Genomic DNA, 25,116 nt, shown 5'->3' with positions numbered 1-25,116 from the left:
AAGAAGTGTGAGTATATTTTGCATTTTTGGAGTTGTTGGTGACTCTCTTGATTAATAACCAGATTACACTTATTGTAATGCAGTTGTGGCAATGTCGGTTTGTTTCAACATTTAAACAAGAAATGATGGCCCATTTTTGCGTTGTGCTTTTTTGAGGAAGTCAGCCTAGTATGGGAACTAATAATGAATTAGCTTGCTGTCGTTTCATTAGCCATCAAGTCGCTATCCATCATAAACATTTCTGGTTACCGATCTTTCTTATTCCTCTACTGCATTAGAGCCACCGCCAGAATTAGGTTCAGACTGGACCAATTAATATTTTGCTACATTAGATCAGCTTTGGATTTTTTCAGGTAATAGCAGCCAGGTGTATCTCATATCTGTACCATGACTAGTCAGATGTGTTGCTAAGGTACATGTCACTAAACCGTCCTTAGCTAATTTTAGAGTACATTTCCTAGGTGTAGCATGCTATTCACAGTGTATGACCTTTGTAGTCTTTAACAGAATACAGCAGAATGGCTTTGCCAATCTCCTGTCCAGGTGAACCCCATCTTTGTTTTCTCCTCTGTCAGTCAGGAGTAGGTGTCTGTCAGTGTGTTTAGGTCTTACCTTAGTGTTGGCCTCTGCTTGTCCTACGCGCGCTCTTATCCCTTGTTTTATTTAATAATTCAACTCAAGGTCCGCCCAGAAAAACACATTTTTTTCTTGCTGATTGACATTTTGCGGAGAGATGAGACTCTTCTTAATTACATAAGCACCCCCTATTTCCTGTCATATTTTAGCTACCATTCATACCAATTGTACTTATGGTCAAGCTTTGACTGTAGAGGGTCAGTAAGGGTCTTGAGAACAGCCCACCTAGGCACCAGGTCAGCAGAGACCCCATGCCTCTCCACCCTGTGGGAGACTAACCTCCATATTTAAAATTAGCAGCTGCAGTGGTGGAGCATGTATAACAAAATTATGTCTGCTAATCCAGTGGAAGCACTTTCATCAGAAATGTAATGTTGAGAGGTCAGGCATGTCAAGGCGACAGCACAGTGTTATTTCTGTTTCTCAGAAACATGACCCAAGTTTATTTCTGAGAAACAAAATAATCAATGACACTGATATTCCTGAAGTTTTCTCCCAGCTCATGGGATCCATTCATTTTCCCTGCTGGTCCACAATGCCAAGAATAGTAGTCTCGGGCTGTGAAAATCTTACTCTAAATAAAATAAGCCTTTGGCTCAGTTAAGGACTGTGATGGCCAGAGGGCCCAGGACTGCAGGCTCCAACAATCTGTGCAGCAGGGAGGCTGCCCCACACCTGGATTCAGCACGCCAAGCAGGAGCAATTAATCAGCGCACCACTCCCACAGCACAGGATGCAGGGAGCACCTGGGCATGTGCCTGGGCGAAGACCAGGTCCATCCTCTCCTGTCATCAGCCGGAAGATGTCCAGCTGGGCCACATCTCTTGGCAGGATGTCATGAGTTACTTCTAGGCATTTTGTGACACCTTCAGATGTTTTGCTGTTCTCTCTGGAGTGATCACAGGATTCAGAATCCAACATTTGGCAGCTGGCCCGCTTTGGGAGGAGGGGCTCTGCCGATTTTGTACTAAAGGCACTTGCCCACTCCCTGCTGCATGAAGCATTGTTGTCTTGTTTTGTTTGACTCTTTGGAGGGACTATGGGCACTAAGTGTCACTGTTTGCCAATCAGCCTGTAGAAAGAAGCGAGAAGAGATACAAACCCTGAGCACTGCTTGGTGAACTGCCAAGGGGGCGAGGACTAGAAGCCACAGGAGAGCCCTATCTGGAGGGGGAGCTTCTTCTACGTGCCTGTCGGGCGGTTAATTATGGAGTATTTACTCACCGTGGGATGCATGCTGGTGAACCGCTGTGGGGACAGGTCTACACCCTCTTGAGTGCGATCTGTGTTTTCTTAGTACTGTTTGTTTGTCATACCTTGAACCCTTGGAGGTTTGGTCTTGATGGTTAACTGCAAGTTAGACTCTAATGTTGAGGTTTTCCCAGTGGAAAAAAGAGATTAGCACTGTTGATGGATACTTTAAAAAAGGCAGTGGGTACCATTAGTAAAGAAATTCTCAATGTTACTGTGTACTAACACTGCTGCCTCCCTAATTGGGGTTCCCAATAAACCTGTTAAGTCCTTAAGCTCCAAACCAAGATGGGTAGCTAATCAGAAACAAAACACATCTGTAAACCAAACAAGACCGGTAGAGAATCTGTTTTCAAATATTTCTGGCCTTATCATAGAAACCATTGAGGGTAAGCTAGCCCAACTTGGTAAGGAAATTGAGGACCTGCTGGACTCCCAGCTGCAAGACTTGCATAATCACATAGAGTCAAAGGGCCATGTGTACGTTGCATTTTTGCCATAGCAATCGGCCCTATTTCTAAAATCGGGCTTTTGCAATGGCAAAAAATGTTTTTCCTGTTGCACAAACACAAAACTGCGATTCTCCAGAATCACAGTTTGGGTGTAGAATTCGCAATTTGGAAGGGGCGTGTTTAGGGTGTCCCTTCCAGATAGCAATTTCCAGTATTATGTATCAAGGTTTTGCAACTGAAATGTGATTGCAAACCTTGATATTTTACCACCAACTCAAATTTGGTGGTAATGCATTAGCAAGTGATATAAATGTTGGAAAAACATTTTTAAGAGCAGGCAGTGGTCCCCAGGGCCGCTGTCTATTCCTAAATTATGAAACTTCATAGTTTCATTCTTTTCTTTTTAAACATCACATTTTCCTTTAAGGAAAATGGTGTGCATTAAAAAAAAGATTGCTTTATTTAAAAGCAATCACAGACATGGTGGTCTGCTGACCCCAGCAGGCCACCATCCTTGTGATGACAGTGATTCCTAATGGGTCGCAAATTGAGACCTACCGCATTCATATCCATGAGGTAGGCTGGTTTGCAACCCACAAGGAATTCCAAGTGTAAAACAAAATGTTTAATACATAAGAAATAGCAATTTCCAAATAGCGATTCAGATAAAAGCGTTATTCTTTCATGTTGCACATGTGGCCCAAAATAATCTGACTTGATGCCCAGCCAGGCCCCTGTGCCAGCTAGACCCGAAAGCCTGGCATCTGGAAACCCACTGACTTACTTGTTGCAAGGGTGTCACCTCTTGACAGTTGGGAGGGAGCCTCAGAATCCTGACCCTCTTAAAGGTGTCAGTGAGCTTAGCCCAGTTGTTTAATGTTTTTTTGCCAGCCCGTGAGGTGCTATGTCGTCACAATGGGCCTCCTAGTGCACCTGGAAACGTCTTTTTTTTTTTCTACCAGGCAATTGGGCTTGGAGCCTGGCTCTCCATCTAGGTGTGATCTCCCACCAGTGGCATGCCCCTTTTAATAGTGCGAACCGATGTGTCAACCCTAAACTCTGAGTCTTCAGAGTCTACGGTGGACTTCATTCACAAATCAGTCTACTGGATCCGTGGGAATGTGAGGTACTAGGACAATTTGTTTGATGAAGTGTTTATGGCAAGGAGGGTTGGCTGGCTGGGGAAGATCTGCAATGACTTTATGGGCGACAGTGTCATTATCACCTTTCGAAATCAGAGAATAGCAGGGAAATTTGATTAGGGCCTTTTCCCTAGGCCAACATAAGCCAGGAAATATTATGATCTTGCCCTTTCAGTTTTTTTATAGAGCCTTGGCCATTCACCCCCAAAATCAGGAGGCCCCTCTGATATTGTCCCTCCTTGGAACTTGACCACAACACTATATCATTCAAGTCCAGAATGCTTTGCGCCCTTGGGAGACCTGGCGGACATTGATTGACTCTGTTTTGGTGAGTCAGTCAAGGTGTGCCCTCCACAGAACACTAGCCAAGGTGTAGGCCAGTCTGTTGGCGGCCCCAGCCCTGGAGTGGGCCCGGCTAATCATGTTTGTCATACCACTCCCTCTCCCAAAGACATGATCAGGTAGGGGTGATACCAGACTGTGTCACTTACTGTATTTTGCAGGTGAAATTACTGTTCTGGTATATTGCCAACAATTGCCAAAGGTGGCAACAAAAACTGGGTCACATTATTCAAAATGATATCATCTTTCTTCAAGAGTCCTGGGCTATAGAGGTCATTATCTTGGATGGCTTTGTAATCTATATGGTTCTGGCGACTCTAATCCCCCTCAGGCATGGCTTGGGGTGGACTAATGGCATATTTTAGAGTAACCCTGGAGCACATTATTAGCTTGAGAAGCTCTAAGAACACTTTAATTCAAGTCTTTTTATCTAGTTGGTCTGATGGCATGAACATCGTTTTTATTAATTTCTATAATGGGTTTGATACCAGCTCTAATATTATATTGCAGTGACATTATCTTAGATCTTGATTTTAATTTTGCCTGTTTGAAAACTGGGTTTCACATTGTTGTTGGTGGCGATTTTAACACTAAGGGCCTGATCTAGAACTCGGCAGGTGGGTTACTCTGTCACAACAGGGACGAATATTCCATCAGACAAAATTTAAATCCCACTGATGATAATGGGATTTGGATTTCGTCAGACGGGATATGTGCCACTGTTGTGACAGAGTAACCCCTCCGCTGAGTTCTAAATCAGGCCCTAACTTGGGATATTTGCAGCAGGATAATGTTATTACCATGTTTGATGAGGTTGGCCCAGAATGTGTATGGATCAGAGGGCCAAAGCTTTTTTATATCTTATTAATACACTTGGCCTTGTCAATGCCTGTAAATTGTTAGACCCACTTAATGATTCGAATATGAACTTTTTTTTGGGGGGGGTGATGACTCTATTATTAATTGTATTTTGTATCCAGAGGTCTGATGGGATGGGTGAATAGGGGCGGACCAGAGGAAACCCTGTTTAGTGATCACAACTCTCTGTGGCATGGATTTAAGTATACATAAGGGGAAAAGAGGTGTCAAAGTTGTGCCTTCATCTTGCCTTGCCGTTAAGTCTCAAGAACTTCATCTGCCCTGGAAGAATGCCGATCTATCAGCACACATGGTCAACGCAGTGGTAATCATCTTAATTTGCTGTTTAATTGCTTCTCTTCTCATGGTGATCAGCGGGTTGTGGCCAATCAATTTGTCCAACTGAGACTAACTGTATGCAGCCAGTCAGGTCTGCTAACCATGAGGCAAAATGGTTTGACTCATCTTGTAAAATGGCACTGGCTGATTTACATAAGGCCCTGAAGAAGGCACCAAGGGACAGCTGTAAATTCCAACTGTGTAGAGCTGAGTGGAAGGCTGCCCAACGCCTGAGGGGCAGGGAGATCCAAATGGGGGAAGCTTGTTCTGGCCTGCAGGGAGAGAGATTCCACGTCTGTCTGGAAGGTGGTCAACAACTTCAGTGCCAAAGGGGTTAACAATAACTGCCATGACCTCTATCAGTCCTGGTGCCTGGGTTAACCTTTTTAGTGTAATATATGGCTCTGGTATTTCCCCGTAGAATCCTGAAATAGAGGTTGCCTTTCCCTTATCCATGGTATTTACCATGGAAGAGATCTGGGAGGCCATTGTGAAGTCCCCGTCCAAAAAGGCCCCTGGACCAGACTGTATCTCTATTGATCTGTTTAAATCCCTACCAGAGTTTTGGGCACCCCTGCTTTGTAACTGTTTTAATGCATTCAACAAAACGGACTTCCCAGAATCATGGCATACCGCCATAATTGTCTCTATTTTTCAAAAAAGGTAAGCCCTAGGTTCCTTGCTGTTATCGGCCAATTTCCCCACTGGACTCTGCAGTGGAGATTGTGGGAAGAGTTGTGCTGGAGCACCTCTTGCTATGGGTTAGGGAGATGAACATGCTGCCCGAGGTGCAGCACGGTTTCTGGGAGGGGCTGGGCATGGTGGAGCAATGCCTGAACTGGCCATTGCTAATAAGCGAGTGCACCATTGCCAATCAGGGCTCCATCTGTCTGGCATCATGGACTTGTCTTGCGCCTTCAACAGTGTGGTTAGATCTAAATTGTGGGAGACTCTGACTAACTTGGGGTTAGATTGTGGGCTTGTCTTTTTGCAGGCTTTGCACTTTGATCTTTTGTCATTAGTAAGATTTGGTCTCTCAGGCGAGCACACTGACAGCTTTAAATTTGGGAAAGGGGAGTACCAGGGTTGTGTCAGTGCCTTAATTTTATTTTTTTGTATATAAATGGCCTAGGCCCAAGTCGCAGCTCACGGTGTTAAAGGAGGTGGGGCAGGACGGCGTGAGCATGGGGGAGGGGGAAGCAGGGGGATTAGAAAATATTAATAAAATAAAAAAATAAAAAAATTAAACTCACCTGAACGCAGTGTTGTGCCGCACTCCAGTCCTCTACCGGCTGCAGGCAGGCACAGGCTCCCAGGCTGCCCTGCGGCCAATCCTGACGCTGCTCAAAGCAGCATCAGGATTGGCTGGGAATGCCCAGCCAGGGTGCTCCCAGGCAGACTGGGAGCCTGTGCAGGCTCTCTCCAGCCCAGCAACTGTGTCGCTGGGCTGGAGAGAGCCCTGTGCGCGTGTGTGTTTGGCTGGCCCGAGAGCACTCCCCCTCACACTCGTCACCCCCGTGGCTCCGCCCCTTTACAAGGAAACAATAATAAACACTATTTATTATCGTTTCCTTGTAAAGGTTTTGCCGCTGCTGGCAGGGGGCAACGTTCCTCCGCCCTCATGGAGGAGCCACCCCTGCTAGGTCCAGCCCTTTCTGCTAAATCTGAGACTGTTTCTTTCATTGGCATAAAAAGGTACCAGAATTACTCTATGCAGATGATGCAGTGTTACTTATAAAAACCTTTAACGGATTAAATATCCTGTTTCAGGAATTTGTTAGATTTATGGAGTCTCTAGGTCTTGTCACCAATTTATCTAAAACCTTTACTATAGTCTGTGGCCCTAAGCAACATAGGATGAATAGGAACTATCTTCAGGGCCACCCTGTGGTTTCCACTCAGGATTTTTCATTTGCTGCCAAGGGGAACTGGAGGTAAACATTTTTCACAGGCTTGCGAGTGCAACAAGATATATTTACAACTTAGCCTGGCAGATAGAAGGAAAACATGTAACTCCCCTGTTGAAGGTTCTCAGGAGTAAATGTCTCCCCATTCTCACTTATGGGGCTGGGATATGGGGTGACACAAATATCAACTCCCTTCATGGAAAACAGAACAGGGTGCTGGGGTGTCTTTTAGGAGTCCCCCCGGCTTGCTCATCTTTTATCGTACATAAAGAGCTGGGAGTTGAGTATGTGTAGGACAGTGTCAAACTGGTCCGCTTGCCTTGTCGTGTGCAGTATGGGCAAACCCGCATGCCAACTTCAACAGAGCGATTATTCTTGATTGCCTCCCATGTGATAGAGGCCTGTAAATTCTTTGGTTCTATTACTTTAAGACAAAATTGACTGAACTGGGGAGCTTGGTGCTTTTTCTCTTGTCAATCTTCTATGTCGAAGTCTGATCTTGCTTGGATAAAGAAGTCATTTAAAGGTCTATAAAATAGGCACAGAGAGGAAACTGACACTTTAAAGTCCACTGTCAGGGATTATGCGAAGCTCCAACCCTTCCCAGCCTTGAAGCCACATTTAGCATGGGTTGACAGTACCTGGGACAAATTGCTTTTAACAAGATTTAGGCTTGACTTTGTGAGGTGGCATCTGGATTTCCCCTGTGGTCAATGTGATCCTTGCAAAGTGTTAATTTGCCCATGTGACGAGTTCTCCCTCCAGAGTCTGCTTCATTTTACCTTATTTGCAAGTTTTTTTTATTGTTTACATCAAGAGGTTTTTAATTCCTATATTCGGAAGAGTGGAAGATGTGGCGATGCCTTGGCATATCTGCAACAGTTAAACTCTCCCATTCTTTGTTTCAGGATTGGTTATTTTTTTAAATGTGCCATCCCCAAAAGCAAATCGATGTTATTTTAGTCATTAGTATTTTAGTCGCTCAAGGTTACTTACCCGGATGCCCTTTTGGGGATAGTTTGCCTGGTGGGCCTGTAGAATGTTTAGGGTTTTTTAAAGAATTTTATTAACATAGGTTATTAACCTTGCTTACTTTGTAATTTGTATCCTTGTAACACCTGCCATGCATTTGTGATTTTTATGTTTAAGATGTTTTCACTTATGTTTGTTTTGGGATATATTAAGTAAGTTGGTACTGTAATGATAAATGTTGTGATTTACTTGTATGGTGCTTTTATATTTGCTTTTGTGGCTGAAATAAAGCTTTTGATACAATACGACTCAGTTAATTCGGCTACTCTGTGCCTGAGTAGTCACTACCAATGAATACTTATCTGAATGGCTGGCAGCTCCCTGGGCAGAAGCCCCTCCGACAGTCATTCGGCAGTTCTTTCACTACTAAATGAGGTGGCTGAACCATGGATTTGGCATGGTGGGAGCCCTGATAGTTTTTTTGGTGGAGCTCCCGCTCTGACAAACATTTTTAAAAAACCTCTATCTCAATTATATATTTCATGTGTAAAATGTTCAGTTCATTTTCATCATCTTCCATTCGTTTCACCTTTGAATTACCAAAAAGTAACATTTTACTGTGATTAAAATCACCTAAATTCTCATGTCTCCTTTAATGTCATCTTAGATATACTAAATTTATGATCTATTAATCCATTGCTGAAGCCAAAATTACTATAAAATGCATTCAAAGAATATTAGGATTTTTAAGCAGTTGAAGGAAATTGATAGTTGGCTCTGCCACATATAGGCCAGAGTTCCCATTTATATTCACAAGCAAAACATTATCTTTACTTTTTAAGGCTGGCTCATGGGTCCGTGCCACCTTATCAATAGATGATTTTTGTAACTGCCTTTGTACAGTCTAGCAAATATCGATTTCTAATAATAATAATAATAGCTTTATTCGGTCTTTGAGGCCATCAAAGCGTAAAGAAAATACATACATAGTAGGATCTAAAAACATAAAATAAAAGATACATGCTGACTTAATTACTTATTATATATATACAGTAATTAAAACATAACAAGATAAAATACATCCCTTTACTTCATACCTTGTAATTTCTACATCCTAGAGTAGTTAATAATAGATAAAAAAAAAATGAAGGATTTATTTCAGTGAGCGATGTCGTATACCCCATGCGGTCGCAAGGAACTTGCTAACCGTGAGGATTACAGATTTGGATGTATCACTCTTTCAAATCCTAATAGCTGTAGAACACTGACTCAAGCCCAAGTCTCGACAGGTTGCACAAATCCATTTTGACCTTGGGGTAGTATAAGCAGGGCAAAAAAACATAAAATGTTCAATGGTTTCAGTGCAGCTAAAACAAGCTGGGCAGAGATCAGTAGATAAAGTGGTACCCCAGCTTTTGGTTAAAGATAACAGCGGGAGGCTTCTAAAACGGAAGCGTGCATAAAGACCCTTCCCTAATAAGTAAGGAATCAGATCGAGATATTGTTCATACTGGGGGTACCACTTGACATCAGTGAATGAATTAGTCAGCCGACCATAGGATATACAGCGGACCAGATTACTATTTACATGGGACCAATATACTGTCTTCAGAAGGATCTTATCAGATCTCTCCAGAATGTGTGGCTCCTCCCAAATCCTTCATAGTCCCAGGTTACGGAACCATTTAGATACGTGCTTAACCCATACTATTGTGGCAGCCGATTTCATTTCCTTTTGCACCATTATGTTTCCTAGCACAATGTAGTTTTCTTAATTACATGTTTTCCTTGTTGATGGATGTAATGAGACCAAAAAAGGTACCCAGGTACCCTATCACCACTTTCTGGCCACACCCTTCTTATTATGTTGTAGCCTGATATAGGATCAGTGTTTTAACTCTGCCTTTTTCTATGAAGGCTTTAGTCGAAAAAAGTTTGAATGGTAATGTCAATGTGCTGGGTACTGCTAATCTCATATGAATACCTTAAAACTAATAACTTTGTGTGTTAACCGTAACAAATAACTTTGTACCAGTGATCGTACTGCTCTTTTGTATAGAATAAGCTGTTGTACTGTTTGATACATACATCCGATTTTACTTTATCCATTTGTTAGCCTAGGATAATATATATCCCTTAGAAAAATATACTTAAATTAGCTTTTCAAATAGATGGAAAAATCCACCTCACCCTCCATCAATTGTACAGTCATGGGATGGTCAAAACTTGTCTCTGCACACCCTTGCCAATGACCAACCAAAGTGTTAGCTGCGTGAAGTGTGTTGTGTTGCATTTGGGCAAAACATGGAATTGCTATCGTGTATCGTGTAGGAATATAAATTAGTAGCAGACTGTATAGTTCATTATTAAATGAAATGAAACCGAGTTTAAAAACACTACAAAGCATTCAGTGCAGGAGCTTTGATGGGCAAGCTCCTTTGATTTCCTTGGGATACCTATTCCCTATACTGAGTAAGCCTTGTTTGGTAAACGGGTTTTATTGGATGGGGTTTATTGGCTTTATCTACACACAATGGACATTTTAATGTCTGATTTAATTTAGTTTTTAATTATATTAACCCACTGTCAAAAATAAGAACCTCAGCTGCATACCCCAAACAAAAATGACACACCAACACCACTGTATCTAAAGAAACATCACTACCCACATTTGTCCTGTATTTGAATCACTTCAAGTCAAATTGAAATACATGCAACATGGGGTATATATGTTTTTCATTTTCTTTTATGGTGTGGGTTTCACATTTTTTGTAAGGAGTCTGAAATCTGAATCAAGGAATTTATAAAATGAGGATCAAAGTAAGTGTACATATACGTCTATTGCAATCATACAGGGAATATTAACATTGACTTGCACATTCTTACAACATTCCCTATTTATTGGACGGTACGAGGAAGAAAGTACTTTGGATGAGGTTAATATTAAAAAATTAGGAAAAATTGATTTACCCAGCAAACTATGTACTTTCAGTAAGTGAACCTCAAAAGCGTCTCACTGTGTTACTTTTTACTAACCTCTCTTGCTTTGTATAGGGAGGATGTACATGAACACACCTTAGTACATAACATGGAAACACATGAAAACGAAGTTGGTACGGACGAAGAAGCAAAGGCCGCCTCAAAATCACTGATGTTCAGAATTTCTTCAAAAAGTGAGTGTATTTGAAATGGATTTCTGTGCGAGTAGCCTGAAACTGGAGAAATATATGACTGGTTACAAAGTAGCAACTTCTACTAACACTTCAGTATGATCTCGGGCAGATACATTTCTTGGGGCATAATTGAAAAAATGGTGGGTAGTCTGCAGGCCCCTCGGGTCAGAAGAGGCCTATAGGCTTCACTCCCCTTGCAGAAGTCTGCCTACCCGATTCAGGGATCCCCGCCTGCTTGGAAGGCTTTCTTTTTTTTTTCTTTGAACCATATACTTGGATAGTGATGTGATCCAAATGTTGAGCTCCTCTGTCTATAACTTACGTAGGGGGATAAGAGAAGGTAAAGGACTGTATGACTGTGTAGAAGAAGAAGAAAATTAGAGAGTGCAGATATAAGTTAGTCTGGGAGATCTACTTAAATGTCTGTAAATCGTGAAGCAGTGTCTCTCAATCCACAGCTATCGGAACACCACGCAGACCATGAACCTCCTCACGCCTAAGTGCTACAGCTTCAGCTTTTCACCATTCCAATATCGCTGCACGCCAGTATTTCAGTCCTTGTAGTGTACGGGCCTTCCTGTGCATGGCAATGGTTCCGCAAACTATCAGTAATGCTTGGCCAATAAAGCTGTTTGAAGCTTTTAAAACTTTTGTATGTTTAAGGAGACCCAGCAGTAAACCCTCCATGGTACACACACTGGTTCAGGTAGTTACCTCTGTTATTACACTGGTGATGTCATTCCAGAGTGCCACCATCGCTAGGCAAGTCCAAAACATGTGGCCATATCAGTGACTGGTCCCTGGCACCTGGGGAAATCAGAAGCAAAGCCAAACATGTTGTGGAGGCATTTTGGTGTGAGATAAATATATAAAATGTTGTGTTGTATGTACTGGAACTTCGCATTGTGTGACACTTTTCTAGGATGTATGAGCACTTTCCCTTTCTTTTTTCATGAATTCCTGGCATGTATCTCGTTCTCAATACCTGTGGTCGGTAACAAGGGATCACGCATGGTGTGTGCTAGTGCACGGTTATACCAGGTGATTAATCAGTGGAGTGTAGGGACTAGAGGGTGTTGTTCCGGTTCTGTGATGTGCGCATAACTGTGTTAAGTCAGCCAATAGCCTACGATGTGCCAAGAAGTTTCCTGCCAGTATGTCTCAGTCTGTTTGAAGCTGTTTGAAGGGCATCAGAATGCCATTGTGGAGTAAGGCTCTGAGACCCCCTCAAGCAAAGCCTGAATATCTAGTGCTATAACATAGACCCTGCCAGCGCCTCTGTAGTCTGTCATCCTCACCCCTGCACATGAGTTTCTTGTAAAAATACGATCTGAGTGCCTCTCCTCCTAATTTATTGTTGCACAGTATGTCGTTTATAAACGAACATTCCACCTTAGTATAGTCACCTTAGTCATTCAGATACTTGAATGAGGGGTGAAGTGGGGGTGGGGAAAGACTCTTGGAAGGCTATCTTAATCCTTTATTGAAGCTGCTTCTATTGACTTTTTTAAAAACTTTTTGGTAACAAACTCCCAAACAGGAGGTTTGTTGTTGAAAACAAATGAATCAGTGGCCCTAATGCACAGGGAGCATTTTCACTGTGGGTTGGTTCCATTAATTGATTTTCCTGGCTGGTAGTCTGAGGCAGGAAAATCTAGTGACAGTATACCACTCTAAAAATGGCATGGTGACCGTCATTGTAACCTTATGGCCATTTAGTGGATAGGCAATCGGGTCAAGGGTTTCTGACAGAGGAGTCAGCTGTAACTTCACCTTTGGCAAAGGAGCCACTTGTTTGGCAGTTGGAGCATCTGGCATTTTTTGACAGATGCCCAGCATCTGCCAAACTCTAGATGATTCCTGCCCTCTGCTATGGCCAGATACACAAAAGTAAATTACAATTTAGAGTAATTTACGCTTAGTCACAAAATCTGAAGGTAAGATACTACTGCAAACCAAAATGCAGCAGTCCAACACCACACATGGCCAACCACTGGTACTGCAAAACCCTCCATACAAATTATTAGAGTTAAGGAATTAAACTAAAACCCCGTAGGAAATAATGTTAAATTAGATACATTTTTTAAATAGTTAAAAATCTATATAAATATAATTTCATGCTAAAGTATATTTTAAAAAGTATATATTTATTATTTAATTATGAAATATCTTAATACCCTCCTTTGAATTTTAAAATTGTAACACTTTATTTTATTAAAATATAACTACATTAAATTAATGTAAAATAATTCTATACATCACTTGTAAAAACTATTAATGAGTAATAAAACTTTATTTTATGTCATTAGGTGGGAATTTAACTTTTTAATTTAAGCTTCAGAAAAATAAGTGTAGTTTACTTATTTCCATTATTTAACTATTTATTTCAGAATTCAGTTTCTTTCAAAATGAAGGTAGCATTTTGTTAAATGTTTAAATTAATGTATAAAATGAATTTACATTAATATTTAGCATAAAAATATATTTTATATTTATTTTTGCATTAAATAATCGTTTTTATTTTTCCCTGTAATTTACCATGTGGAGATCACAGATTTATTTTAGTAGTAACCTAGACTCAGATTTTGTGAATATGCAGTAAACTTACTCAAAGGTGTAATTTACCTTGTGAATCAGGCCCATGATGCCTTATTTAACTTGACTGATTGTAAATGGGTTTGCAATCATAGGGAGGAACTTAAATGTCGATTTTCAAGTCCAAAGATTTTAACAATTAGCAAATACTACTCAATTATAAACATGCACTGATGAATCTTTCATTAGATACAACAAGACAAGCACAACCACTGTTCGTAGGCTAGGAAGACCGATCCATGTTGGTATAGCAAAGGCTGTGCCCTAGAGATGGGTATCCACTATGATATGTAAATGATCATAGATCATTTCTGAGTATCTTGAAGCTAGTGTTGGTAAATCTATTTAAAACTGTGTGTATGGCTCCTTTCTATGGGCCTAAGCAAACTATATATTTCTGATGATATTACATATATTTAAAAAACAACATCAGAAATACTACAAATCCTCACATTGATAATTCTTTCTTAATTACATTAGTGATTTCATTACAAAACCTAGGATTTTATTGCCAAATGGCCAAAAGGTATAAAATAGATCACATTCACCAGAACAATGCAATTTGGTGGTCATTAAAAAATTGGTTAATAATTAAAAGATAGTTGGAAGGGTTCTATTTGTAAAATGAGTAGACATCCTATTGACTGGCCATTATGTACCAGTGCCAGCACAGAGTTGCCTCTACCTTAAGAAGGGACTGTATCATTAGGATCTAAACTTTGACTGTTTAAGTCATCAATATGCCTACCTACTTCCTCCTTCTCTCTTTGGGTTATAATGCATGTCTCAAATTTAGCTGCCAATTGCCTATGTGATCACTTCTCTACTGAAGTGCATAAGGTGCTCCTTTACTTTGCTGATCTTCACCAGAAAACTAGGTTAACACTTTGAGCTATTAATTTTAGATTAATTAGATGTAAATCCCAAATCTTTGGTTTTATGTAGTGTTATTATTTTTGATTGTTACAGTTTTTATTTGATATTTTTAGTTAGTTGTATTTCAGTTTTATATGTTTTTTTCTCCTTATTCGGTTTATATTTAAAAACCATGAAAGTACATGCATACAAAACCATTAGGTATAAAACAGTGTTATCCAATAGCAGGCATTACAAGCAATAAAAGGATTATATCACCGGATTATAAAACATAATTAACCATTCAGTGAGCCCCTTATGCAGGCTATGGCTCTTCAAAAACAAACAACATTTCTTAAAACAAGGTCATCTGTAGGTATAAAAGAGGAGGCAGAACTTGGGGAAAGCTTCTCCCTTTAAGTAAAGGAACAATAACATTTTTGGGTACAATATAAAATTTTTGAAAACATTACTAAATTCAGGGTATCCTGCAGAGACCTTTTGTCGCAGCCCCAGGGACCTATCAAGTAAGGGTCATAACAAACTCTGGGAGAGGCAAAAATCAGGTGCAAAAGATTGAATCTAACCAGCAGGAATCTGTCCCTATTTTTTTCACCAGAGAGTTTCAAGAGCTCTGACCCTTCCCTCAGCATTGTGACCCTGTCAACTAAATGCTCCTTTATTCATTTGTGATCCCCTCTGCGAATAGCCTCAGGTTTGGAAAATAACTCAGCACACCCTAATTTGAAAACAACATCCCTTATATACCTGAGCCATGGTATTTTAAAAGCACCATCAAGTGACAGGCAATGCCTCATTATTAGGCGGTTAAGACTAAGGGGGTCATTCCAACCCTGGCGGTCATCGACCGCCAGGGTGGAGGACAATGGAAGCACCGCCAACAGGCTGGCGGTGCTTCCCTGCCCATTCTGACCGCGGCGGTAAAGCCGCGGTCAGAAAAGGGGATCCGGCGGTTTCCCGCCGGATTTCCCCTGTCTGGGCTGAATCTCCATGGCGGCGCTGCAAGCAGCGCTGCCATGGAGATTCCGACCCCCTTCCCGCCACCCTGTTTCTGGCGGTTTTTACCGCCAGGAACAGGATGGCGGGAACGGGTGTCGTGGGGCCCCCTAACAGGGACCCAGCATGATTTTCACTGTCTGCATAGCAGACAGTGAAAATCGCGACGGGTGCAACTGCACCCGTCGCACCCCTGCAACACCGCCAGCTCCATTCGGAGCCGGCTTCTATGTTGCAGGGCCTTTCCCGCTGGGCCGGCGGGTGCTTCTTTGGCGGGCGCCCGCCGGCCCAGCGGGAAAGCCAGAATGGCCTCCGCGGTCTTTTGACCGCGGAGCGGCCAAATGGCGGTGACCGCATGGCCGGCCGGTCAGAATGACTGCCTAAGTTCCTCCCTGGACCAACTCCTGATACAACTCAATAAAGGGTGGAGAACTATCTGGTCGCTGAGGCACTTAACTCCTAGCTCCTTGTGCACACAAAATGAGGGTGTGCTTAGGGTGGCTCAAAAAGCACCTGAGGAAATGATTTTCTCCAATTTGTAAATTATTGATGGACATAAAACCCCATATATCACTCCCATGCAATACTTGTGAGGTGCACTTGGATGGCTTGGTAGATCGTCACTGGGGCCTTTAGTGGTTTACTGCTCAGCCTGGAAGTGAAGCTAAAAAAATGCCCGATTGACTTCCTAAGCTCCTGCCTCCTTGTTGCGACTAAAGGTATCCATCTCAGCTTACTGCCAAACAATACCCCCCAACTAAGGCAACCTATCAACTTTTGCAAAGTGTGGTGGTTCGTAGTAAGGGTCCTAGTTCTGGTTGACTTAGGCCTCACCACCATGATTCATGATTTTGAGTGGTTCACAGCAGGTCTAATTTCCCCATGAAGGGTTCAAAAAAGTTCAGAAGGCTTTGCATGCCATTAGCTGTCCTTGCTATCAGGACCGTGTTGTCTGCACAAAGGAGGACAGGTAGGGAGAGTTAGCCTTTTTAAAGAGAGTCAGCCTTAGTAGCGATTGAAGCCTGTTCCATCCCATTTATATAAAGAGAGAGCAAAAATGGGACAAGGATGCACCCTTGATGGACCCCCCTGACTAGTCCTCAAACTTTTAGTACATGCAGCATTATCTGAGTCTCTTACTGATGCGGTGTTGTGTGCATGAAGGTCTCGTAAAAAGTAAACTATATTAGTGTCCACTCCCAGTCCTAGAAGTATACTCCTCAGCTTGTCGTGAATAACACGATCAAACGCAGCCGTGATGTCCATGAAGGCAAGGTGAACAGATTCAGAACGGGCAATGGAGTATTTATTACCATATATACATTCATACATTGATCTATGGTGGACTTGCCCAACTGAAACCTTATTGGGAAGGGGAAATTATATTATTCTCATCAACCCAGCCTTTCAGTTCATCCAGTATCACCTGACCAAGTACCTTCACTACTGAGTCCATAAGCGATATGGGCCTATAACACTGTGGATTCTCTTTCTTGCCCTTTTAGAAAATGGGCTTGATAATGGCTGATGACTAAGATGGGGGGGAACCCTCCCACACCATGGCATTTAGGGCCTCCTTACGAGGCTGGCGGTGAGGACTGCCGCTGCTGGGGCGGTCTTACCACCACATTACAAGCATGGTGGTCAGACCACCAGGATACCGCCATCACCGCCGGGATTATTGATCCTGACAGGCTGACAGTGAGGTTGGAATCAGCCAGGGTGACGCTGAAGTCAGCACTGCCGGTTACAACCTGGTTCTCCACCAGCCTTTTCATGGCGGTTTCACCCATGCACATAGAATGGGCAGTGTAGGGGTCCCCCTGCCCAGCACACTTGCAATGCTCACTGTCTGCTGTGCAGACAACGAGCATTGCGAGGATGCTGCTATTTTCCCGCTGCACTTACGGCCCAGTGGGATAGGCGTAATGGGCTCGTTGGGGAGATAGCCAGTATGGCGACAACCTCCCCTTTGGAAGTTTGGCAGATGGGTCTTCCCGTCTGCTGAACTTATAATCAGGCCTTCAGTGTCCAGATCTACAATTAGGCCCAAAACTCTGTGTTGTGGCATGTAAGTCAGACGGGATGCCATCAGGTCCTGGGGCCTTTTGCTTTGTGAGACCCTTGAAACCCTGTATTGTCTCTTCCATGGTGAAAACAAGTTCAAATCTCCCAACAATCACACCACCCTGAGTACGTGGGACTATGGACCCCGTATCATTATAAATGCCTTCAAAGTGGATGATCCAATCGCAGGCTGCTATATGATGACACAATGAGGGAGTGTTTTCCTGGGCAAAACCAGGCTGGTTTATGATGCACCAGAAGGCGAGCTATTTCTTTCGGCTCGAGCTTGTACTAGATCCTCCCACGCTGAGGCCCTCAGTATTCCTTCCCTTCTCTTCAGTTCTGCTTTATATTTGCACAGGCATGTTGCTACTAGTGCCCCATTTTGTGGAGAAGTTTTAGGGTGCTTTTTTAATTATGCAGGGCCCTAGAGCATCCAGAATGAAGCCATTTCGGAGCTGTAGCAGTGGGTTTAGTAGATGAGGCATGTAAAAATGTGGTCCCCTTTTCCACAGTACAGCAAAATGCCATTAAAAGTGTGTGATCAGGGGAGGTAAGGTCTCAACAGGTTGATATTTCCCCAGCACAAACTGTGTAATAAAGAATGCCAGAAATGCTCAGGTTCTAGCGTAGCCCATCTTAAACTCCTACCCTGAGACTGCGTCTGGAGTACAGCATGGGACCATAGGGTTTTTTCTGATCACTCCGTTAACGCTAAAATCAGTGGATTATGATCACTAAATACTTGTGTAGAAATGCAGAAGGTGGAAATTATATTATATTACTGGGCCGAGACAAATATAAAAAACAATAATAGAGGTTGACATCCTTTAGTAAGGTTGTCTGCTCAATCCCATCTTTTGTGTGCTCCATGTGTAACTCTTTTTATAACAGACACCTCTGAGTGTTGTTCAGTGCTTGGATAGCTTTTTCACATAAATGGATGTTAAAGTCCCCTGGTATGATTATGTTTGCCTGCCCTTTCCTGTGTGTGACCAACTGTTGAAGGTATAATCCCAATGTGTGCATATCGGTTGTAGTCTGAGCCCATGTTTTTGTGTTATAAAAATTCACCACTTAGAAGGAGAGCGAACTATGAAGTGTTAACTTAAGAGCTTGTATGGTTGGGGCCAGGAGATGATCAAGGGAGCCCTGCCTGCACATCCAAACTATGAGTGGCACTCTGGACCAAGGGTTCTACCCCTGTTGATGCTCCGATAGGGTCACTACAGCAAGAGGGGTCGCCCTCGCCAATGCTGACTCTTGGCCAGTGACTGGTCCAGTAGGAGCATTAGATTTCTCTTTGGGATCAATTTCAACAGTACAAGGCAAGGCCCCTCTTTTCGAGCCTGATAAACCATCATTAATAGGGCCCAATGTTAAAGAGGTAGCCCCTTTGCAGAACCCTTTTTTAGATCCACAATAGCTTGTTCAGTATTCTCACAGAGTCTCTCCAAAGTGAGAAACAACCCCTTAATTAGGAGCTCTAATTATGCATACGGTGAGTCCAACCAGTTCTGAAATTCAACATTGATAAAGTTCTCAACCAATGAGCTCAATGTTAAGTCCTTAATTTATGAGGGTGGTCCACAATGGCCTTTTGGTACTGTGCCATCCATCTTCTTCTGTTTACAAGATGGTGGAAGGTTCTCAGCCCCTGCTCCAAACCACTCCTGTGTGTGATCCTACGTGTGTTGCATGGCAGGGCAGTGTATCTGTGCTAGTGTGGTCAAGGAGTTCACATTAGAGGGGGCGTCCCACAGCGCAGGGCCCTTGTTGACTCTATCTGATACATCACCCACCACCCCGTGCTGACCCAGCTCGTCCACCATCGTAATTTCCTTATCCAAAAGTCTTACCACTGAGCACAGGAAGGACAAAATACTTGTTTTCTCCCACCGGGATTTAGAAACAGTTGGTTCCTTCTCTGAGGATATATGCTTGTTGATCTTACAGTTGTCCGTTTGTGAAAAACAAAAATTGCAATTATGGGAGTGGCTGCTAGTGTGCCAGAACTCACGCAGATGACCAGACCCAACAAGACAGTAGTGCCTCACAATGGACTTCCTTGCTGTTTGAAAGGTGCAAAACTGGAGAAATAAAGCGGTAGATTGCCAAACCCTTTTACCAGAAAGCAACTTAATTTGGGTCAAAGCAACAGGCTGCCTTCACATGTGACGTGGGCACCTCTTTGACATCCAAGGGGAGGAACTGCTACCTGATGCTTATAAATTAGGCTATACAAGGTGCAAGTTCCAATAGTGATAACTTACCACCAGTGTACGAAAGTCCCCTCTTTTTGGCATGGTTACCCCCAATTATTTTCTTGCTATCAGTGTGCTTAGACTGTTTTCACTGGGATCCTACTAATCACGACCAGAGTGATTGTGCTCTCTCCTCCAAATTTGTTTGTTTTGGTACTTCATATGCCCACAATTGGCATACTGGTGTATCCCTGTAAATCCCTAGTAGATGGTACTTAGGTACCCAGGGCATTGGTACACCAGAGGTCTTCAATGGGCTGCAGCATGTAGTATGCCTCCCTTGGGAGCCCATGCAAACTGTGTCTGCAGGCCTGCCATTGCAGCCTGCATGAAACATTGCATGCACCCTTTCAATGCTGGTCACTACACCAAGTCACTGTAAGTCACCCCTTTGGTAGGCCCTATCAGCTCAAAGGGCAGAATGCAGAGCCCTGTGTGTGGGCACCCCTGCATGAGCAGAGGTGCCTCTATGAACTCCAGTTCCAATTCCCTGGACTTCGTAAGTGTGAGGAAGCCATTTTATCTATGTACTGGCCACCTGTGCTCCAGCTACATAATGGTAACTCCGAACCAGGGCATGTTTGGTATCAAACATATCAGAATGATACCCCAATTCTGATACCAGTATTGGTGGCATGATTCCATGCTCCCTGGGGGTTCCTTAGATGATCCCCCAGTTCTGCTCCTACCGGTCTTTCAGGATCTGCGGCCAACCTGTGCTGCTGCAGCACCCCAGACATGATTCTGCCCTCCTGCTGCCTGACCAGCTTGAGCACGGGACAGCAGAACAAAGGAGTTCCTGTAGGAGAGAGGGCCACCTCCTCTCTTTTGGAAGTAGGTGTTACGGGGCTGGGAGGGTACCCTTCCCCAAACAACCGTATTGCTTTGGAGGGCACATTTGGTGCCCTCCTTGCATTATCCGGTTTGCACCATTCCAGGGACCACTGGTCCCCGCCCTGGCATGAAACACACAAAGGAAGGGGGAGTGACCACTCCCCTGTCCATCTCCACCTCAAGAGAGGTGCTCAGAGCTCCTCCAGGTGGCCACTTGGTTTTGCCATCTTGAAAACAAGATGTGCAGAGGCCTCTAAGAGCATCTGAGTGGGTAGGCCAGGTAGCTGTTGGCAGTGACCGCCCTGATTGGTGGTCATCCCAAAGAGTGACCACAAACCATTTTTTGGCTATTTACGGACTCCCTGGTGGGTGGGTCCCCACATTCATCATGCAAGACTCCACTAGGAACTCTCTGCAAGGGCACCTTCTGTTCCTGGCCTCCAGAACCTCTGCTGGGCTACACAGAAACCGAACAAGACTTTACCTCCCGAGAAGATTTCTCCTTGCAACATTGTTTTCGCTGTGCCTGTCCATATTCTCCAACATATCCATGGCTCTGCATTCTCTGGGATTAGCTAGACTTCAGTTGCACCAAGAAGCAAGAAGGAATCTCCCTTAGAGTGAAGGAGTCACTCTCCTGCACCCACAGGCACCTAAATCAACGACCTCCGGCTGGTGGGATCTTCTGCCCTCTGGATCTGTGAAGATTCTCCAATAAAGGTGGTGGTTCTGAGGGATCCCCTGGGTCTTCTCTGCCTTCTGTCCAAGGTGGGATACAGTGAGCTCTTGCCTCTGCCATTGGGACAGAATCCCTGTGCACTGCGACTGTTGCATCAACCAAGGCCTGTGAACTCCTGCTCTAAGGGATCTTCAGGCTCCAAGTAGCCCCGGCCCCCAGCACTCTACCTCTGCAAGGACAGTCTCCTCTCTGCAGCTCCGGCGATATGGGACTCCTCTTCAGGTGTGCTAACTCGGCCTCACTCCGACTTACTGTGCCTGCTGCCAGTGGCTGGCTTGTGGGGGGCTCCGACTGCTTCTCCTGGCTCTCCTGCATCCTGAAGGTCAGCTGGACACCCCTCCAAGGGTTGAGTCCCCAGGACCCTGCTAGTTGTTCACAGCTCTGCAAAACCTCCAACCGCTCCTTTAGATTTGTTGGTGGTCTTTCTCACCACTGACCCATCTGCAATCCGGTGACCGTCGAGGGACAGCTCGTAGGTGACTTCCGGGACTCCTCTGCAGCTTCTGGATCCCGCAGCTGGACTTCATCTATCACCGTCGACCAGGATCTTCAGCTACAGAAGGGTTGGCATTGGCTCCTGCCCCACCTGGAGACTTCTGCGTTGCCTGGACTCTGTGCCCTTCTTTTGAAGGTCATCCTTACCTGTAATCCGCCCTTGGGTTCCACTGGTCCGGCCCTGATTCTGCATTCTCCAAACATGACGTCCTCGTGGTAGCCAAGGAGAAAACCAAGTGACTTACCTCTCTACACCAGGCCCCTGGGGATCTCCTTGGTACTTACCTTTTGGGATTCCACTCTCCCCCAGAGTGGGTGCCTTACCTCTTCCAGGCGCTGATGGGTGCAGGTGGGGACTGCCCTTGGCCTGGACGCGGCCCGTACCGGGGGACACAGTTGAGGCATTATAGCGCTAACAGGTTTTGCTGATGCCTGGGGCTGCCTCCTAGAGCCCAAAGAATGGTGGTGACTGTAGTCCCTGTAGGCAGACGAAGCTGTTGCAGAGCCGGTGCTTCAGTTTTAGATTGTTTTCTATTTTCTTTTTTTTCATTACAGGGAACCCCACCTGTCCCTTCCCTTTCCCATTTGTACTTAACCATTACTCTTCCATTATAATGTCTTTTTATATTTAAGGAAAACCTTTCTTGTATCCCTTTACACTTATCTGCCTCTTTTTTTATGTCCCAGTGTAATCACTCCCAGTAGTTTGGGTCCCGAGATTACTATAACAAAAAAAATACGTCTCTGGTGGAGCTAATGGCTAAACTGCTGGCTTCCATGAAAGTGGCCTCTCCGCTGCAGCAATATCCTGTTTATTTGCTTAGCAAATTCTCAAAAATGGTCCCATATTCTAGCCACCTTTGTAGCTGCTCACCATGTTCTCTTTTGATCTGACGAGTTCTGTAGGCGACGGCTAATATTTTGGTGATGTGTTCACTGTGTTATCCAGGGAATTTTATGAAAACCACAGGCTGCCTTCACAACAAGCCGGACTGGCCTTTCCTTTTACAAGGCGTTTTCCTGGTGGGCCAGAGTCCTTGGAAGCCGGTTTTTAAAGACTAGGGCTGCTCCGGAATCATCTGTCACTTTCCCAAGGTCCCTGAGATAAAATGAAGGGGTGTGCCAATTTTTGGAATTACGCAAAATTACGTGAAATTACATGTAATTACTCAAAAAGCAAATCTGTCATTTTGCAATCATGAAATGTGTCTTTGCATCCATTTTTTGTTGAGAGGACACACTAAACAAATCGGCAGTGAACAACAGCAATCCAGCTCTCTTGTTCACACATGATCTTGAAAAATGTTTATTGTGAATTACTCATAATTATTCTGAGTGGTGTAATGAAATAATTTCAAGAATTTTCCGTAAAAATGTTAATACAAAATTCCAAATAGTCATGTGAATAATGCCAGTGACATTTAGCTTTCGCCCAGGCCCAGCTAATTCTAGCAGGCATAGTAGGCTTCAATAGATCGAGAAAGAGAAGGAAGGAGGGGCAAGATAGAAATAAATTGATCAGAGGGGGGAAAAGAGAGAGTAGATAAGGGAAGAGAGAGAGAGAGAATAGATGGATGGACAGAGAGAGCTTACGCCAAGAGAGGAAGGGAGCTGGGCTGGTTTGAGCATTTTTGCCAGGTCTGTTTTAGGCTCCCCAGTCTGTAGCACTCCACAAGGCACTAACAGATCCATTTAGGCCCTTAATTGTTTCCCTGCCCGGACCTCCGTTCCTTACATGACAGTCCCAGGCAGAGGCATCCAGTAAGGTCCTCCTTGCTATATAGGATCGGGTTACTGATACTGCGCCCAGATAGTTCTGTGGCAAGCAAACCACCTGGTCAAGGGGTTCAGCACAATGAGTCCACCGAGGCTCCTCTGGTGGAAACAAGGTAGTTTTCATACAACTTAATGAGGCGTGAAAATCATGAGTTTGGCAACATGCTTCACCTGGAGGAACCTCTTGTGAAAGCCAAGCAGATAATGTAAAGTACAGCATTTATTAAATGTAAATACATATTATAATCAATTACAATGCATGTTCATTATATAGTAAACAATAAATTGCATATGAGGAACTATCTGCCGCTATTCTTGATATGGTGTCAAAAAGTTAATTCATCAGTAATGGTGTGGGAAATGGATCAGAATGGTTTTGTGAGGTGCTAGTGTTTGAAAAAATTATATATATTTAAAAACTATTGTAATACCCGGTGTAGAATTGTAACTTTTTTTTCCTTCCATTTCAGGATACAGGACTGTGGATGCATTGTTGCAGCGTATGTTTGAAGCTGAGATTTCCCCAGAAGAGGAAGGTCCTCCTATGGAGGCGATTTTAAATCTATCGCCCAGTGACCTACACCCACAGAATCCCACTTTTCAAAGTGCTGGCTTGTGCTGAAGTTAAAAATTGAACCATAACTGGGACTAACTTCTATAAAAATATTTGTCTCCTTCACTATGGCATTCACTTAAATGCATAAAAATATTTTCTTAAAATCATCTCTCATTTCGTATTTCATGACTGTTACAGAAATATTTTTACAATTATTTTAATGTTTGTACACATCTTTTTTTCATTTTTTTGACTGTGGATAGTACTCCATGGGCAATGTGTATGTATGAGGAGCACTGCCCAGGTCTGCTCTGTATTAACAGGCTGTGCTGGGCGCAGACCCCGACAGTGCTATTACTATGAATGCACTGTCCACAGTGCAAGCATGAACTTGTTTCTACACTGTAAACAGTGCAGTTGTGAAGCATGGACCAGCTCTTTCGATCTACGGACTGCCCTTCACTACAGTTGCCAGCTCAGCCTGCATTTGAAAGGAGGCAGAGAAACCCATGCAGGTGAGTGCAGTGAGAAGGAAATGCCTTGGACGTTCTGAGCACTCCTTTCTCAAACACCCATCCCCCAGGTCAGGTCCCAATCCCCCCAGTGGGCACCCTGGTGTGGAGTCACGCTTTGCATGACCTTTATGTGACGCACAATCAGCGGGCCTCCTGACAGCAAATTTATCTCTGTGACCACGCCTGTCATATGGTGATGGTGCAAAGGTTAAGTGTTTCCTATTTTGCATGGGGCCACACCCCCCATTCAACCGCAGGCATGCCTCCTCATGATTGCACCAGCGCAAGACGCGCACTGGTGTAATCTACACTATAGAAGAGGCCAAACACC

General features: G+C 43.7%; 1 protein-coding gene across 1 annotated transcript in view; it reads left to right on the top strand.

The window, feature by feature from the left end:
* The window catches only part of LOC138296005 (two pore calcium channel protein 1-like), a 538,306-nt gene extending 513,869 nt beyond the window's left edge, over positions 1–24,437 (top strand). The window contains exons 18-19 of the mRNA XM_069234709.1: positions 10,954–11,072; positions 24,185–24,437. Coding sequence (XP_069090810.1) covers positions 10,954–11,072; positions 24,185–24,336 — 271 coding nt within the window. The 3' untranslated portion in view covers positions 24,337–24,437. The remainder of the gene's footprint in view (positions 1–10,953; positions 11,073–24,184) is intronic.
* The last annotated feature ends 679 nt before the right edge of the window (positions 24,438–25,116 follow it).

The sequence above is a fragment of the Pleurodeles waltl genome, chromosome 5 (assembly GCF_031143425.1).
Source record: "Pleurodeles waltl isolate 20211129_DDA chromosome 5, aPleWal1.hap1.20221129, whole genome shotgun sequence".
NCBI classification, from domain to species: Eukaryota; Metazoa; Chordata; class Amphibia; order Caudata; family Salamandridae; genus Pleurodeles; species Pleurodeles waltl.
The sequence above is the reverse complement of the archived record's forward strand: the minus strand, read 5'-3'. Positions and strand labels throughout refer to the sequence as shown.